The sequence below is a fragment of the Pelophylax lessonae genome (assembly GCF_965119305.1).
Source record: "Pelophylax lessonae genome assembly, contig: HAP1_SCAFFOLD_313, whole genome shotgun sequence".
NCBI classification, from domain to species: Eukaryota; Metazoa; Chordata; class Amphibia; order Anura; family Ranidae; genus Pelophylax; species Pelophylax lessonae.
This window is the reverse complement of record NW_028120031.1, coordinates 87,440-103,487: the sequence shown is the minus strand read 5'-3', so window position 1 is coordinate 103,487 and position 16,048 is coordinate 87,440. Positions and strand designations below refer to the sequence as shown.

General features: G+C 50.6%; 1 protein-coding gene across 1 annotated transcript; it reads right to left on the bottom strand.

Annotated features, from left to right (window-relative positions):
- Positions 1-414: 414 nt before the first annotated feature.
- LOC309543693 (sphingolipid delta(4)-desaturase/C4-monooxygenase DES2-like) lies at positions 415-10,679 on the bottom strand (the record flags this gene model as incomplete). Its single annotated transcript, XM_082276143.1, has 3 exons — positions 415-591; positions 4,820-5,562; positions 10,598-10,679. 3 exons carry the CDS (start codon positions 10,677-10,679, stop codon positions 448-450), a joined length of 969 nt encoding a protein of 322 aa, XP_082132269.1. The 3' UTR covers positions 415-447.
- Between the last annotated feature and the right edge of the window lie 5,369 nt (positions 10,680-16,048).

Genomic DNA, 16,048 nt, shown 5'->3' with positions numbered 1-16,048 from the left:
CTGAATATACAGTCACATGAGAGGCCACGTAGGTGGGGGGTCTGAATATACAGTCACATGAGAGGCCACGTAGGTGGGGGGCTGAATATACAGTCACATGAGAGGCCACGTAGGTGGGGGGCCTGAATATACAGTCACATGAGAGGCCACGTAGGTGGGAGGCCTGAATATACAGTCACATGGGAGGCCGCGTAGGTGGGGGGCCTGAATATACAGTCACATGAGAGGCCACGTAGGTGGGGGGCCTGAATATACAGTCACATGAGAGGCCACGTAGGTGGGGGGCCTGAATATACAGTCACATGAGAGGCCACGTAGGTGGGGGCCTGAATATACAGTCACATGAGAGGCCACGTAGGTGGGTACGATCATATATCAAGCTAGCGGAAATTGTTAGGATCTCTCAGAATAGAAAATCGTTTTTCTCCATAGAGGTCGGTTTGGCGGTTATCCTGCATTCGCCAGTTTGCATTTTCTTTTGATCCGGGAATACGGTCCAATCTCCTCACTGAAGATGAAATCCCAGATCACCCGGGCCCAGGACTGGTGCTGGGGAAGACCATCATAATATTCTGAGGCAATCCGCCGAACCTGAGGGGGAAGAAAGACATCAAATCTGAGTTATGGGACCACCAAGCCGCTAATCATCCGGAATGTATAGAAGGTCTGGAGACCGATCTATGGACCGCCACCTCCCCCAACCCACCAAATAAAGAAAACCAAAGACCATATGGATTGGCAGTCACAAATCACATGACCTGAGGCTACACCGATTGGCTCCTGGCCATGAAGCCTAATGAAATGGACATGCAATGGTGCTACTGGCTGGTCCGTGTGTTTAGATACTTGAAAGTAGAACTCTGGGCAAAGTAAAAAAGTATAAACATTGACAGAAATATTGATTTGATCCCTGCAGATTGTGTTACATAGAAATGGCGGGTGTATAATTTTTATCATCGGTGTATTTTATATGATAGAGACAGAATATCAACCAAAAATCCAGAAAAATCACATGATACAAATGTTATAAATGGAGTTGCAGTTCAGGGAGTAAAATAAGTATTTGATCCCCTTAGTAGTTGGTGGGGAAACCCTTGTTGGAAGCACAGAGGTCAGACGTTTCCTGTAGTTGGGAAGCACAGAGGTCAGACGTTTCTTGTAGAGGGAAGCACAGAGGTCAGACGTTTCTTGTAGATGGAAGCACAGAGGTCAGACGTTTCTTGTAGATGGAAGCACAGAGGTCAGACGTTTCTTGTAGTTGGAAGCACAGAGGTCAGACGTTTCTTGTAGTTGGGAAGCACAGAGGTCAGACGTTTCTTGTAGATGGAAGCACAGAGGTCAGACGTTTCTTGTAGGTGGAAGCACAGAGGTCAGACGTTTCTTGTAGATGGAAGCACAGAGGTCAGACGTTTCTTGTAGTTGGAAGCACAGAGGTCAGACGTTTCTTGTAGTTGGGAAGCACAGAGGTCAGACGTTTCTTGTAGTTGGGAAGCACAGAGGTCAGACGTTTCTTGTAGATGGAAGCACAGAGGTCAGACGTTTCTTGTAGATGGAAGCACAGAGGTCAGACATTTCTTGTAGTTGGAAGCACAGAGGTCAGACGTTTCTTGTAGTTGGAAGCACAGAGGTCAGACGTTTCTTGTAGATGGAAGCACAGAGGTCAGACGTTTCTTGTAGATGGAAGCACAGAGGTCAGACGTTTCTTGTAGATGGAAGCACAGAGGTCAGACGTTTCTTGTAGTTGGGAAGCACAGAGGTCAGACGTTTCTTGTAGTTGGGGTCACAGAGGTCAGACGTTTCTTGTAGATGGAAGCACAGAGGTCAGACGTTTCTTGTAGATGGAAGCACAGAGGTCAGACGTTTCTTGTAGATGGAAGCACAGAGGTCAGACGTTTCTTGTAGTTGGAAGCACAGAGGTCAGACGTTTCTTGTAGTTGGGAAGCACAGAGGTCAGACGTTTCTTGTAGTTGGAAGCACAGAGGTCAGACGTTTCTTGTAGTTGGGAAGCACAGAGGTCAGACGTTTCTTGTAGATGGAAGCACAGAGGTCAGACGTTTCTTGTAGATGGAAGCACAGAGGTCAGACGTTTCTTGTAGATGGAAGCACAGAGGTCAGACGTTTCTTGTAGATGGAAGCACAGAGGTCAGACGTTTCTTGTAGATGGAAGTACAGAGGTCAGACGTTTCTTGTAGTTGGAAGCACAGAGGTCAGACGTTTCTTGTAGTTGGGAAGCACAGAGGTCAGACGTTTCTTGTAGTTGGGAGCACAGAGGTCAGACGTTTCTTGTAGATGGAAGCACAGAGGTCAGACGTTTCTTGTAGTTGGGAAGCACAGAGGTCAGACGTTTCTTGTAGATGGAAGCACAGAGGTCAGACGTTTCTTGTAGTTGGAAGCACAGAGGTCAGACGTTTCTTGTAGTTGGGAAGCACAGAGGTCAGACGTTTCTTGTAGTTGGGAAGCACAGAGGTCAGACGTTTCTTGTAGATGGAAGCACAGAGGTCAGACGTTTCTTGTAGATGGAAGCACAGAGGTCAGACGTTTCTTGTAGGTGGAAGCACAGAGGTCAGACGTTTCTTGTAGTTGGGAAGCACAGAGGTCAGACGTTTCTTGTAGATGGAAGCACAGAGGTCAGACGTTTCTTGTAGTTGGAAGCACAGAGGTCAGACGTTTCTTGTAGATGGAAGCACAGAGGTCAGACGTTTCTTGTAGTTGGAAGCACAGAGGTCAGACGTTTCTTGTAGATGGGAGCACAGAGGTCAGACGTTTCTTGTAGATGGGAGCACAGAGGTCAGACGTTTCTTGTAGATGGGAGCACAGAGGTCAGACGTTTCTTGTAGTTGGGAAGCACAGAGGTCAGACGTTTCTTGTAGTTGGGAAGCACAGAGGTCAGACGTTTCCTGTAGTTGGGAAGCACAGAGGTCAGACGTTTCTTGTAGATGGAAGCACAGAGGTCAGACGTTTCTTGTAGATGGAAGCACAGAGGTCAGACGTTTCTTGTAGATGGAAGCACAGAGGTCAGACGTTTCTTGTAGATGGAAGCACAGAGGTCAGAGGTTTCTTGTAGTTGGAAGCACAGAGGTCAGAGGTTTCTTGTAGTTGGCCCCCAGGTTTGCACACATCTCAGGAGGGATTTTGGTCCACTCTTCTTTACAGATCTTCTCTAAATCCTTAAGGTTTCTTGGCTGTCTCTTGGCAACTCAAAGTTTCAGCTCCCTCCATAAATTTTCTATAGGATGAAGGTCTGGAGACTGACTGGGCCACTCCATGACCTTAATGTGCTTCTTCTTGAGCCACTTCTTTGTTGCCTGTAGGGAAGGTGACTGTAGGGAAGGGGACTGTAGGGAAGGTGACTGTAGGGATGGTGACTGTAGGGATGGTGACTGTAGGGAGGGTGACTGTAGGGACGTCGACTGTAGGGACGGTGACTGTAGGGATGGTGACTGTAGGGAGGGTGACTGTAGGGAGGGTGACTGTAGGGAGGGTGACTGTAGGGAGGGTGACTGTAGGGATGGTGACTGTAGGGATGGTGACTGTAGGGGCGGTGACTGTAGGGGCGGTGACTGTAGGGAGGGTGACTGTAGGGAAGGTGACTGTAGGGAGGGTGACTGTAGGGATGGTGACTGTAGGGACGTCGACTGTAGGGACGGTGACTGTAGGGAAGGTGACTGTAGGGATGGTGACTATAGGGATGGCATTCTTAGGGTCAAAGTCAGAATTTTTCTTCCTCCAAACACGGCAAGTTGAGTTAATGCCAAAGAGCTCAATTTTGGTCTCAACTGACCACAGCACTTTCTTCCAATCCTCCTCTGAATCATTTAGATGTTCTTTGGCATGACTGTACATGTTCCTTCTTGAGAAGGGGGGTCTCGTTGTGTTTGGAGGAAGAAAAAATGCTGACTGTGACCCTAAGAACACCATCCCTACAGTCACCATCCCTACAGTCAGGCACGGAGGTGGAAACATGATGCTTTGGGGCTGTTTCTCTGATAAAGGTACAGGACAACTTTGCCACATTGAGGGGCCAATGGACGGGACCATGGATTGTAAGATTGTGGCTGAGAACCTTCTTCCCTCAGCCAGAACACTGAAGATGGGTCATGGATGGGTCTTCCAGCATGACAACGATCCAAAACATATCGCCAAGGCAACCTAACCAGTCTCCGGACCTTAATCCTATAGAGAATTTATGGAGGGAGCTGAAACTTCGAGTTTCCAAACGACAGCCAAGAAACCTTAAGGATTTAGAGAAGATCTGTAAATAAGAGTGGAGCAAAATCCCTCCTGAGATGTGTGGAAACCTGGGGGCCAACTACAAGAAACGTCTGACCTCTGTGCTTCCAACAAGGGTTTCTCCACCAACTACTAAGGGGATCAAATACTTATTTTACTCACTGAACTGCATCTCCATTTATAACATTTGTATCATTTTTGGTTGATATTCTGTCTCTATCATATAAAATACACCGATGATAAAAATTATACACCCCCCATTTCTTTGTAAGTGGGCAAACTTACGCATGTGAGGGATCAAATCATTATTTCCCCCACTATACTGTATATGAGGCAGTCTGGCAACAACACAGCAGTTGTTGTTTTTTTCGCCATTGAAGTCGTTCTATTTCCAGTAGATCCCGCCAGTACATCCATCTTTTCCCACTTCCATAAAGTCCCTCTCCAGGCTGCTGGTAAATGTACACATGCCATAGGGGAAAACACACACTATTTTCTGCGGGGGTCCAAGTAAGTGCCCAAGGGCCACATGCTGCCCCCGGCCTGCAGGTTGGGCACCAGGACTCTGGAAGAAAAGATAAGCACCTACCGCAGGCAGTTTGCTCCCGGGAACGCTGGGAAAGTCGTGGTGCTCCATGTGGTAGCCTACATTAAAAGTAATCAGATTCAGAGCCCCGTAGTAGGAATAGGTCTCGTGTCCCTTCATGAACATGTAATGTTCTGCAATGAAATGTCCTGATATCGGGTGGAAACCCAAACAAAACACTGAACCCGCCACCAAGTAGACAACCGGCTTCAGACCAAATGTGTGATAGAGAAGAAGATCCACCGTGAACTGCACCAGGGCGTTACAGATCTCCATCTTTGTGATGGGCTTGGGATTCACGTATAGCGGACGCAAGACGTAAAAAAGCGGCTGAAGGATGAGCCATACCACTTTACGGATGGGAGTGCAGAAGAACCATCCTTCAAAGTCTGTAGGGATGTCCACATCCAGGTTGTCTCCTCCCAGATAGCGATGGTGGTCAATGTGGTATTTCTTAAATGAGGCAGAGTATGGCATGCCAATCGGCAGGTTGGCAATCATAGCGAACCACCTGTTCCATTTCGCCTGGCGGTTACCGAAGGCCACGTTGTGTGATATGTCATGAATGGCCAGAGTCAGCGAGTGGTTCACACAGCCGCCGAAAGCAAAGGCCCAAAACAGGACCCATTTCCAGGCCAAGTCTTTCACCAGGCGGCAGGCCACAAGCTGAGCAAATACCATCACCAAGACGATCCATTTAAGGTGGCGGTCGGGTCCCATCAAAGATTTGATCTCCGGATATTTGGCTGTAAAAAGAAGAAACGTTTATGAAATGTTCAGCCAAGAGACGACCAATCCCCCTGGACTGAAAGCAAGAACATAAACCCGATATTCAGAAAATGCAGAAACCCTTCAATTAAAACATTCTCCAAATTGTGGCCCATTGCTAGCTGGCCCCTGGGGCACTATTCCTCCCACTGACACCAATGATGGGGCACTATTCCTCCCACTGACACCAATGATGGGACACTATTCCTCCCACTGACACCAATGATGGGACACTATTCCTCCCACTGACACCAATGATGGGACACTATTCCTCCCACTGACACCAATGATGGGACACTATTCCTCCCACTGACACCAATGATGGGACACTATTCCTCCCACTGACACCAATGATGGGACACTATTCCTCCCACTGACACCGATGATGGGACACTATTCCTCCCACTGACACCAATGATGGGGCAACTGTTCCTCCCACTGACACCTCCTACTGACGCCAATGATGGGGCACTGTTCCCAACCCCACTTATGTCAATGATGGGGCACTGTTCCCACCCCCCCACTGACGCCAATGATGTGGCACTGCCCCCCCCACTGACGCCAATGATGGGGCACTGTTCCCCCCTAACTGATGCCAATGATGGGGCACTGTCCCCCACCCACTGACACCAATGATGAGGCACGGTTTTTCCCACTGATGGGGCACTATTCCTCCTACTGACACAAACGATGAGGCGCTATTCCTCCCACTGACACCAAGAGGATAAAATACTGGCCACCACCCCGTTCTGATGCCAATGATGGGGCACTGCCCTCCCCCCCCCCCTCACACACGCTGACACCAAGACACTATTCCTCCCACTAACACCCAGAAGTAATTTTTAAAGGCCACTGACGCCAATGATGGGGCACAGTTCTTCCCACTTATGGGGTACTATTCCTACCACTGACACCAATGATGGGACACTATTCCTCCCACTGACACCAATGATGGGGCACTATTCCTCCCACTGACACCAATGATGGGGCACTATTCCTCCCACTGACACCAATGATGGGGCACTATTCCTCCCACTGACACCAATGATGGGACACTATTCCTCCCACTGTCACCAATGATGGGACACTATTCCTCCCACTGTCACCAATGATGGGACACTATTCCTCCCACTGTCACCAAGAAGATAAAATACTGGCCACCACCCCAACCCCACCATCCCCCCACCACAGTACAGTGACCTCCACTTACTTCTTGGGTAGTAACGGTGTCTACTTCAGTCATTTTCAAAGGCAAACAGCGCTGATTTATAGAAAATTGGTCTAAATTGTGACTATGTATAAAATATCCATCCCTGGAATTCTTCATGAAGTGGCAGGATGGGACCAGGGTGGCAGGATAGGGCCAGGATAGGGCCAGTTTGGCAGGATAGGGCCAGGATAGCAGGATAGGGCCAGGATAGCAGGATAGGACCAGGGTTGCAGGATAGGGAGATTGTGGCAGGATAGGGCCAGGATAGGTCCAGGATGGAAGGATAGGGCCAGGATAAGGCCAGAGTGGCAGAATAGGGCCAGAGTGGCAGGATAGGGCCATGGCGGCAGGATAGGGCAGGATAAGCCAGGGTGGCAGGATAGGGCCATGGCGGCAGGATAGGGCCATGGCGGCAGGATAGGGCCATGGCAGCAGGATAGGGCAGGATAAGGCCAGGGTGGCAGGATAGGGCCAGAGTGGCAGGATAGGGCCATGGCGGCAGGATAGGGCCATGGCGGCAGGATAGGGCAGGATAAGCCAGGGTGGCCGGATAAGGCAGGATAGGAGGAGATCTTCAGCTACATTCACACAGGTGACCAGCTCCATAGCGAATGGCAGTGGAAAAAATCTACAGATTCCCACAGTGGCTTCTGCCCCTCTGAGCAGCTCGCTGCAGTCGCTGAGCCCAGCACACTTCACTGTGTGTCCGACAGCCCCCATCGCAGGAAACCACAGAAATCTTACAAACAGTAACTTATATACCATAAAACCATAATAAATAAATAAAACATATTTATAAAATAATTGAATATAACTATACAAAACCAAAACCAAACAAGAACATAATAAATAAACCAAATTGCGCACAGCATAAACCCTACGAGAGAGCCAGACTAAGGAACATCACCGTCACCATGCATGGAGCCTTTTATCAAAAATATATTTTATCTGAAAATCTAGGGAAGTGAAGCAAGGACAGAAAGAAAAGCCGCACACCCCGAGATCAACAGGCAGCAGTTACAGAGTCCTGATATTCCTCCACGCCTCCGCACAGTTTTTCATGGAAAGCGAGCCAAGTCTGATCCCTAAACTTCATTGGGATTCTCTCCAAATTAATCAAACGCAAACCCTCCCCCAAAACCAGGCTTGGGCAATCCCTTAAGGCCAGTGGTTCGCAAAAAAACAGAGCTCATGATCCGCTTCTCAAAACGTTTCCTTGGAAGAGATCTGATCTCCCCTGCCGTTACTTGCCACTGCCAAAGTATTTTCAAACACGGGGCAACATAAGTCGGGAGCTTATCATGCTTGACCCTCAGGCTTTTCACTGGCCCACCATTTTCCCAGTTTCGCAGAAAAGGGCCTAAACCAGGACTGGAAAATACCCACCCAGGCGGTCTCTCTGCCAAAATGTTACCCAGGTTGTACTTTACAAACATCAGAGAGAAAAAGACTACAGGGTTGATCATTCCTAGACCACCCTCCCGCCTAGGAAGATAAGTCACACTCCTTTTGACAAGGTTTATTCTGTTCCCCCATAACAGCTGGAAGAAACAACTATAGATCCTGGTATAGAGAGACACTGGCAAAATGCAGACAAAACTGACATACAGAAAAATTGGAATCAGGTAAGCTTTGATCAGATCAACCTTTTCCCTTAAGGAAAACCGCCAACTTTTCCAGCTCGCCCCCTTGGCATTGGCATCCTCCAGCCTGTTCACCCAATTTGCATGACCATAGTCACCTGTGCCAAATTTAATGCCTAGAACTCTAATTTTTTGTTGGGGCTTCGGGAAGTCATCCGGGAGAACAAAGCTCTCACCTTCCACGCCCATCCAGAAAACTTCACACTTGTCCTGGTTGTCCTTTGAACCTGATGCTTCTGTATACTGCCTTATCACTGAAACCACCTCCTGCGCTTCCCCAGTCCCAGAGACGAAAACAGAAACGTCATCAGCATAAGCCACAACCTTCAAAGGAGGCTCACCAGCGATGCCTAAAGGTACCCCACACAATGGTCCACTCTCTAGCCTTCTAATGAAGGGGTTGATTGCAAATGCATATAGCAGAGGACTCAAAGGACAGACCTGACGCACACCTGAGCCAACCACAAAGGGCTGCCCAACCCAACCATTAACCAGAGGAAAGCATTCAGCCCCTTTGTACAAAATCTTGAGCCAATCAATGAAACCCCCCTCCAGGCCATACTTGCCAAGAAGGAGCCATAGGTATTAATGATTGACCCTATCAAAGGCCTTAGCCTGATCCAATGTCAGCAGAAATTTACCCCAACCAGCAGCCCTACAACTCTCCAAGGCCTCCTGGACAGCTAATACAGCTGAGAAAGTGCTTCTACCCTGGACCGAGCAGTGCTGGTGATGGGATAACAAATCGCCTGCCACTGATGATAATCGCCAGAAAAAAATCTTTGCCAGTATCTTTCTATCGACATTAAGAAGGCTAATGGGGCGCCAATTCTCAATCATCGAAGGATCTTTTCCCTTTGACAGAAGAACCACTGCAGATTGCCTCATGGAGGGAGGGAGAGAACCCTCATGCAAACAGCCATTAAAAACCTCTGCAAGGTGTGAAGCCAGGATCGTCTTATGAGGGGTTCCCACCATCCATGTGCTGAGTTCCCGAGTCTGTACACCTGCTGTGCCCATTATGAGGGGTTCCCTCCATCCCTGTGCTGAGTTCCTGGGTCTGTACACCCACTGTGCCCATTATGAGGGGTTCCCACCATCCCTGTGCTGAGTTCCCGGGTTTGTACACTCGCTGTGCCCATTATGAGGGGTTCCCACCATCCCTGTGCTGAGTTCCCGGGTCTGTACACCTGCTTTGCCCATTATGAGGGGTTCTCACCATTCCTGTGCTGAACTCCCGGGTCTGTACACCCTCTAAGCCCATTATGAGGGGTTCCCACCATTCCTGTGCTGAACTCCCGGGTCTGTACACCCGCTGTGCTCATTATGAGGGGTTCACTCCATCCCTGTGCTGAGTTCCTGGGTCTGTACACCCGCTGTGCTCATTATGAGGGGTTCACTCCATCCCTGTGCTGAGTTCCTGGGTCTGTACACCCGCTGTGCCCATTATGAGGGGTTCACTCCATCCCTGTGCTGAGTTCCTGGGTCTGTACACCCGCTGTGCCCATTATGAGGGGTTCACTCCATCCCTGTGCTGAGTTCCTGGGTCTGTACACCCGCTGTGCCCATTATGAGGGGTTCCCTCCATCCCTGTGCTGAGTTCCTGGGTCTGTACACCCGCTGTACCCATTATGAGGGGTTCCCTCCATCCCTGTGCTGAGTTCCTGGGTCTGTACACCCACTGTGCCCATTATGAGGGGTTCCCACCATCCCTGTGCTGAGTTCCTGGGTCTGTACACCCGCTGTGCCCATTATGAGGGGTTCCACCATCCCTGTGCTGAGTTCCTGGGTCTGTACACCTGCTTTGCCCATTATGAGGGGTTCCCACCATCCCTGTGCTGAGTTCCCGGGTCTGTACACCTGCTTTGCCCATTATGAGGGGTTCCCACCATTCCTGTGCTGAACTCCCGGGTCTGTACACCCTCTAAGCCCATTATGAGGGGTTCCCACCATTCCTGTGCTGAACTCCCGGGTCTGTACACCCGTTGTGCCCATTATGAGGGGTTCCACCATCCCTGTGCTGAGTTCCTGGGTCTGTACACCCGCTGTGCTCATTATGAGGGGTTCCACCATCCCTGTGCTGAGTTCCTGGGTCTGTACACCCGCTGTGCCCATTATGGAGCTCCTCTCCTCATGTCACCCCCCCACCTCAGGATGTACCTAAAATCTCCTGCCGGCGTTGGGTGTGCGGCTGGTCGCTGTACATCCATTCGAAGTCTTCTCGGGACACTTTGTTCCCCATTGTCTTCTCACCTCGGTTGTCCCCTCCGGACTGTGCCGCCACATATATTAACTTTGCTGAGCCAAGAGGGCGGGGCCTCCAACATCCTCTCTGACAACCAGCAGGACTTCTCCCATTTCCTCCAATCTGTCCGATAAATGTTCATCGCCAAGGAGATCTTCCCTGGGAAACTCCCAATGGAGCACCGGAGAAAAGGAAAACTTTTTTATTTTTTTTATTTTGGATAGAGTGATGAGGAGAGGGGAGAGTGATGGGGGAGGGGTGAGAGTGATGGGGAGAGTGATTGGGGGGAGGTGAGAGTGATTGGGGGGGTGAGAGTGATGGGGGAGAGTGATTGGGGGGGGGGGTGAGAGTGATCAGTGAGAGTGATTGGGGGGGGGGGTGAGAGTGATCAGTGAGAGTGATTGGGGGGGGGGTGAGAGTGATGGGGGAGAGTGATTGGGGGGGTGAAAGTGATTTGGGGGGGGGGTGAGGGGAGAGTGATGGGGGGAGGGGGGAGAGTGATGGGGAGAGTGATTAGGGGGGTGAGAGTGATTGGAGGGTGTGAGGGGAGAGTGATGGGGGGGAGTGATTGGGGGGGTGAAAGTGATTGGGGGGTGAGGGGAGAGTGATGGGGGGGTGAGAGTGATGAGTGAGAGTGATTGGGGGGCGGGGGTAAAAGTGATTGGGGGGTGAGGGGAGAGTGATGGGGGGGAGTGATTGGGGGGTGAAAGTGATTGGGGGGTGAGGGGAGAGTGATGGGGGGGGGGTGAGAGTGATGAGTGAGAGTGATTGGGGGGGGGGTAAAAGTGATTGGGGGGGTGAGGGGAGAGTGATGGGGGGTGAGAGTGATTGGGGGGGGAAGTGATGGTGGAGAGTGATTGGTGGGCGGGGGAGAGTGATGGGGGAGAGTGATTGGGGTGGGGAGGGGAGAGTGATTGGGGTTGGGGGAGAGTGATGGGGGGGGGTGATTGGGGGGGGGGTGAGGGGAGAGGGATTGGGGTGGGGGGAAAGTGATGAGGGGAGAGAGTGATGGGGGAGAGTGATTGGGGGGTGAGGGGAGAGTGATTGGGGTGGGGGGGAAAGTGATGGGGGGAAAGTGATTGGGGGGGTGAGGGGAGAGTGATTGGGGTGGGGGGAGAGAGTGATGGGGAGAGAGAGTGATGGGGGAGAGTGATTGGGGGGGGTGAGGGGAGAGTGATGGGGAAAGAGAGTGATGGGGGGAGAGTGATTGGGGTGGGGGGAAAGTGATGGGGGAGAGTGATGGGGGGGTGAGGGGAGAGTGATTGGGGTGGGGGGAAAGTGATGAGGGGAGAGAGTGATGGGGGAGAGTGATTGGGGGGTGAGGGGAGAGTGATTGGGGGGGAGGGGAGAGTGATTGGGGGGGGGGGTGAGGGGAGAGTGATTGGGGTGGGGGGGAAGTGATGGGGTGAGAGTGATTGGGGGGGTGAGGGGATGAGGATGAAGATGCCGAGTGGTGGCCGGGATCAAGGTCCTGAATAGGGAGAGAGACCAGCTCTACAAACTGAGAGCAGAGTTGAATCGTCTGCGAAAGCAACGTGAAGGTTTGTATAGCCGCAACCGTGGATCTATGGATTCGGAAATCCAGTTGGCAAAGGTCCGGGTTCAACACCAGGAAACCATTGTGGCCATGATGGAAGGCATAGAGGGGCCCTTTAAGGAGAAGTTCTGCAATGACCGGAGATTTGCAAGGATGGCAAAGATGGAGGTGGAGGAGACCCCCAGTTCTGACCCCCTGCCCCCCTAAGGTGAGGTGAGCAACCCATTGCCATCTCAGGGCTCAGGAGGCATGCTGAGAGTGATCCAGGCAGTGGAGTCTCCAGTACGGGCGGATCAGCTGGTGTTTGGTGAGGAGAACTTTCCTGATAATGTGCCTGATAAGGTAAAACCTAGCAAGTCACAAGTGACTGATAAAACTATTTTTGTGCCATTTAACACCTTGGCTAATGCGGATGTTTTGCCCAATGACACCCAGGCTGGTAATTCCATATCCAGCAATATTTCAGCTGCTGATGTTTCCTTGCAGGAAAAACTGCGTTTAAAAAATGACATTGCAGCAAAGGAACTACAAGAGCCTGAGCAACCCATTAACCCCCCTTTTGCTGAGCCTAAGGCTGTTTGTCCAGTCACAGCTGTTGTTCAGGACTCTACAGTGCAGCATCAGGACACCTGTGGTACTACAGCAGACACTGTGATAATGAATGGTGATTGTAACGATTCTTCTAACGATTCTTCTATTTCAGGTGCTCTGAATAATGCTGCCAATATGTGTGCAATGGACAATCCTGCTGGCTCAGTAGAAGCAATTAATAATAAGGATAGTAATATTAATGTACCGGCTAAAGTTACATCGGTGTGTTGCCTTGGCTCTGATAAGCCTTCTTTTGCTCAGGTGGTACACTCTGCACCTGGTAATATTATTAAGCCAGGGCTGCAGCCAATGAGGAACCCTGCTTCCAAGCAGAGATTTACACCACAGACTGCCACTTTGAGCACCCCTGGTTCTGGTCTTGGGTCTCTGGCTTCTGCTGGGGGTCCAAGGCGTAATGTAGTCATTCTTAAATGGGAAGGTGGTGCAGTCTCTCCAGCACGGCATGTGGTGGTGGATATGATTTTGGAGATGGGCTTTGGGGCGAATGACCTTTATGCCCTGATACATGTAGCTGGGAGCCGGGAGTACACAATCAGCTTCACCAGGCCAGAGGGTCTTGACCTGTTCTGGGAACGATATGAGGCTCGGTGCAGGTCAAGACCCGAATGGTAAGGTTTGGCACCAGTTGCTGTTTCGCAAAGGTCAACTGTTAAAAAAATAACCATTATCCTAACTAATGAGAGTGTTCCTGCTCGGGACTTGGAGGTCTGGTTAAGGAACTATGGTGAGGTTTTGACAACACCAAATAAAATCCTTGATGAACGTGGCATCTGGACTGGGGGTTGGTCAGTAACGGTCAGGTTGGCCAGGGATGGGAATGTTGTCCGTCACCTGCCCTCCTCGGCTTTCATAGGGAGGGATAGGATGACTATTTTCTATCCTGGTCAGCCAAAGCTGTGTCACCGCTGTGGAGAAAAGGGGCATTTTAGCTCCTCCTGTTCAGCTTTAATATGTTCGGTATGTTCGGTATGTCGGGGACAGGGTCATGTGGCCAGGGACTGTACCCAGGCAATAAGGTGCAACCTGTGCCTGCGCCTTGGCCACCCCTACAGCCGATGTCCGGAGGCCTGGCACAATATGGAGAAGGAGGTAATAGATGAACTGTTGAGGCTGGACAGGATGGAGGATGAGGCCCCTGGTTTACCATCCTCCTCTGCGGTGACTGACCCCCCAGGTCCTGTTCAGGATACCTCCCCAGTTTCTGTGGCCAACCCTCCTGTGTCTGTAGGTATTCCTTCTGTGGCTGTCTCTGTGTCCCCCCAGCCTACTGTACCCGCTCCTCTTGTGTCAGAACCTTCCAAGTCTGTGCCCCCCGAGTCAGTCTTGCCCCATGAGTCTCCTAGGTCTGACTTAAAAGAAGGCCCCCACACCAGGAGTGGTAGAGGGTACCAAAAAGGGTGCTGCGGCTTCCTCTGTAAAGAAGTCTTCTGTGAAAACTTCAAAGAAGAAGAAAACAAGAGATAACCTCTCTGAATCTGACCTGCAGTACCTGGAGGAGAGAAGGAAGGTTGTGAGGCGGAAGAGACAGGCGGTAAGGACAGAACAGGGACAGGATGCCCCAGTGACTGTCTCCAACCGTTCTAGGGCTTCTGCATGGGATATCTCAACATCTGGAGCTTCTTCTGAGCAAAATTCTGATTCAGAAATGGAATTGGAGGAGGCCTCAAGAAAGAGAGAGGCTTCTGGTGATGAGCAGCAGAGGGGAGCTAAGAAGCAATCCACCCAATAACCCAAATGGCGGTTGCCCCTCCGTTAAAAGTGGTGACAATAAATGTCGCCAGTATTAAGTCGGTAAGAGCTCGTTCTATGGCCTTCTTTTTGTTCAGCCAATTAGATGCTGAAATTTTATTTTTGCAGGAGACTAGGCTCACCTCCTTGGCAGATATTCATATGGCCAAGAGAGAGTGGAGGTATGGTCCATCTTACTGGTCTCTTGCGGCCGAGCCTTACGGCGGGGTGGCGGTGTTGTTTAAAACCGGCATGGTAACTGTCCGGCGGGTTATTGAGGTGGAGATTGGGAGATGTATGGTCTTAGACGTTCTTGTGGGAGGGCAGGACCTGCGCCTAATTAATATTTATGGGCCACACACAAAGTGGGACAGGAAATGCCTTTTTACAAGGATCAAGCCGTTTCTTTTTACATTACGGCAAGTGGTTTTTGGAGGTGACTTTAATACTGTGACTAGGCCCAAGGACAGGAAGGACTTCAATGACAGGCTGGGATATGATAGCGTTTTTTTTAAATAGTATGGTTAGGGATGCTGGTCTTGTGGATGTGCACATTAAGCACCTTCCGGATGACACAGGGTTCACCTTTCATCGAGGTAATAGTCAGAGTAGGATAGATAGGTTTTTTTTGAAGGAGGCCTCTGCTTTCTCACCCCCAGTGGTGCAGGCAGTGGAGTTCTCTGATCACTGTATGCTATCTGTGGTCTTGAATGCTTCAGACTTCCCTCAGAGGGGCAAAGGCATCTGGAGATTAAATTCGACTCTCCTTGAGGAAGAACATGTTAGAGAACATGTGGTTGTCGGGGAGGAGATGACTCCAGTATAACTGACGATGGAGGTTCAGGAATGGAAGGCAGAGAGCGCCCCCCACTGGGCAGTCTGTGAGACGCAGACACTTCATTGGCTGACACTTTGTAAATTGCCCCCATATGGTGACTCGGCTGGAACTATACTCCACATGTGGGGAGCACGGGACGGTTGTCTGCAGGAGAAGGATGAAATGGCCTGATGGTCGTCCATCCACATCATTCACCTACACAGCAGCTCCACACCTGTCTTCACCTATCCTCATCTGTCCACACCTGTCTTCACCTGTCCACACCTGTCCTCACCTGTCCACACCTGTCCTCACCTGTCCACACCTATCCACACCTGTCCTCACCTGTCCACACCTTTCCTCATCTGTCCTCACCTATCCACACCTGTCTTCACCTATCCTCACCTGTCCATACCTGTCACCACCTGTCCTCACCTATCCACACCTGTCCTCACCTATCCACACCTATCCTCACCTGTCCACACCTTTCCTTATCTGTCCTCACCTATCAGACACTGCCATCCAGTGGATGGAAAGGAAACTCATCCTCCAAGCCTGGAAGAGGCAATCAAATCTATGACAACGCTCGCTAACAGAACCTGCAGCTTTTATTCAGCATTAGCTTTGCTTTGTTTTGGAGGTATTGCAGGATGAGATATCCCAGGATGCACC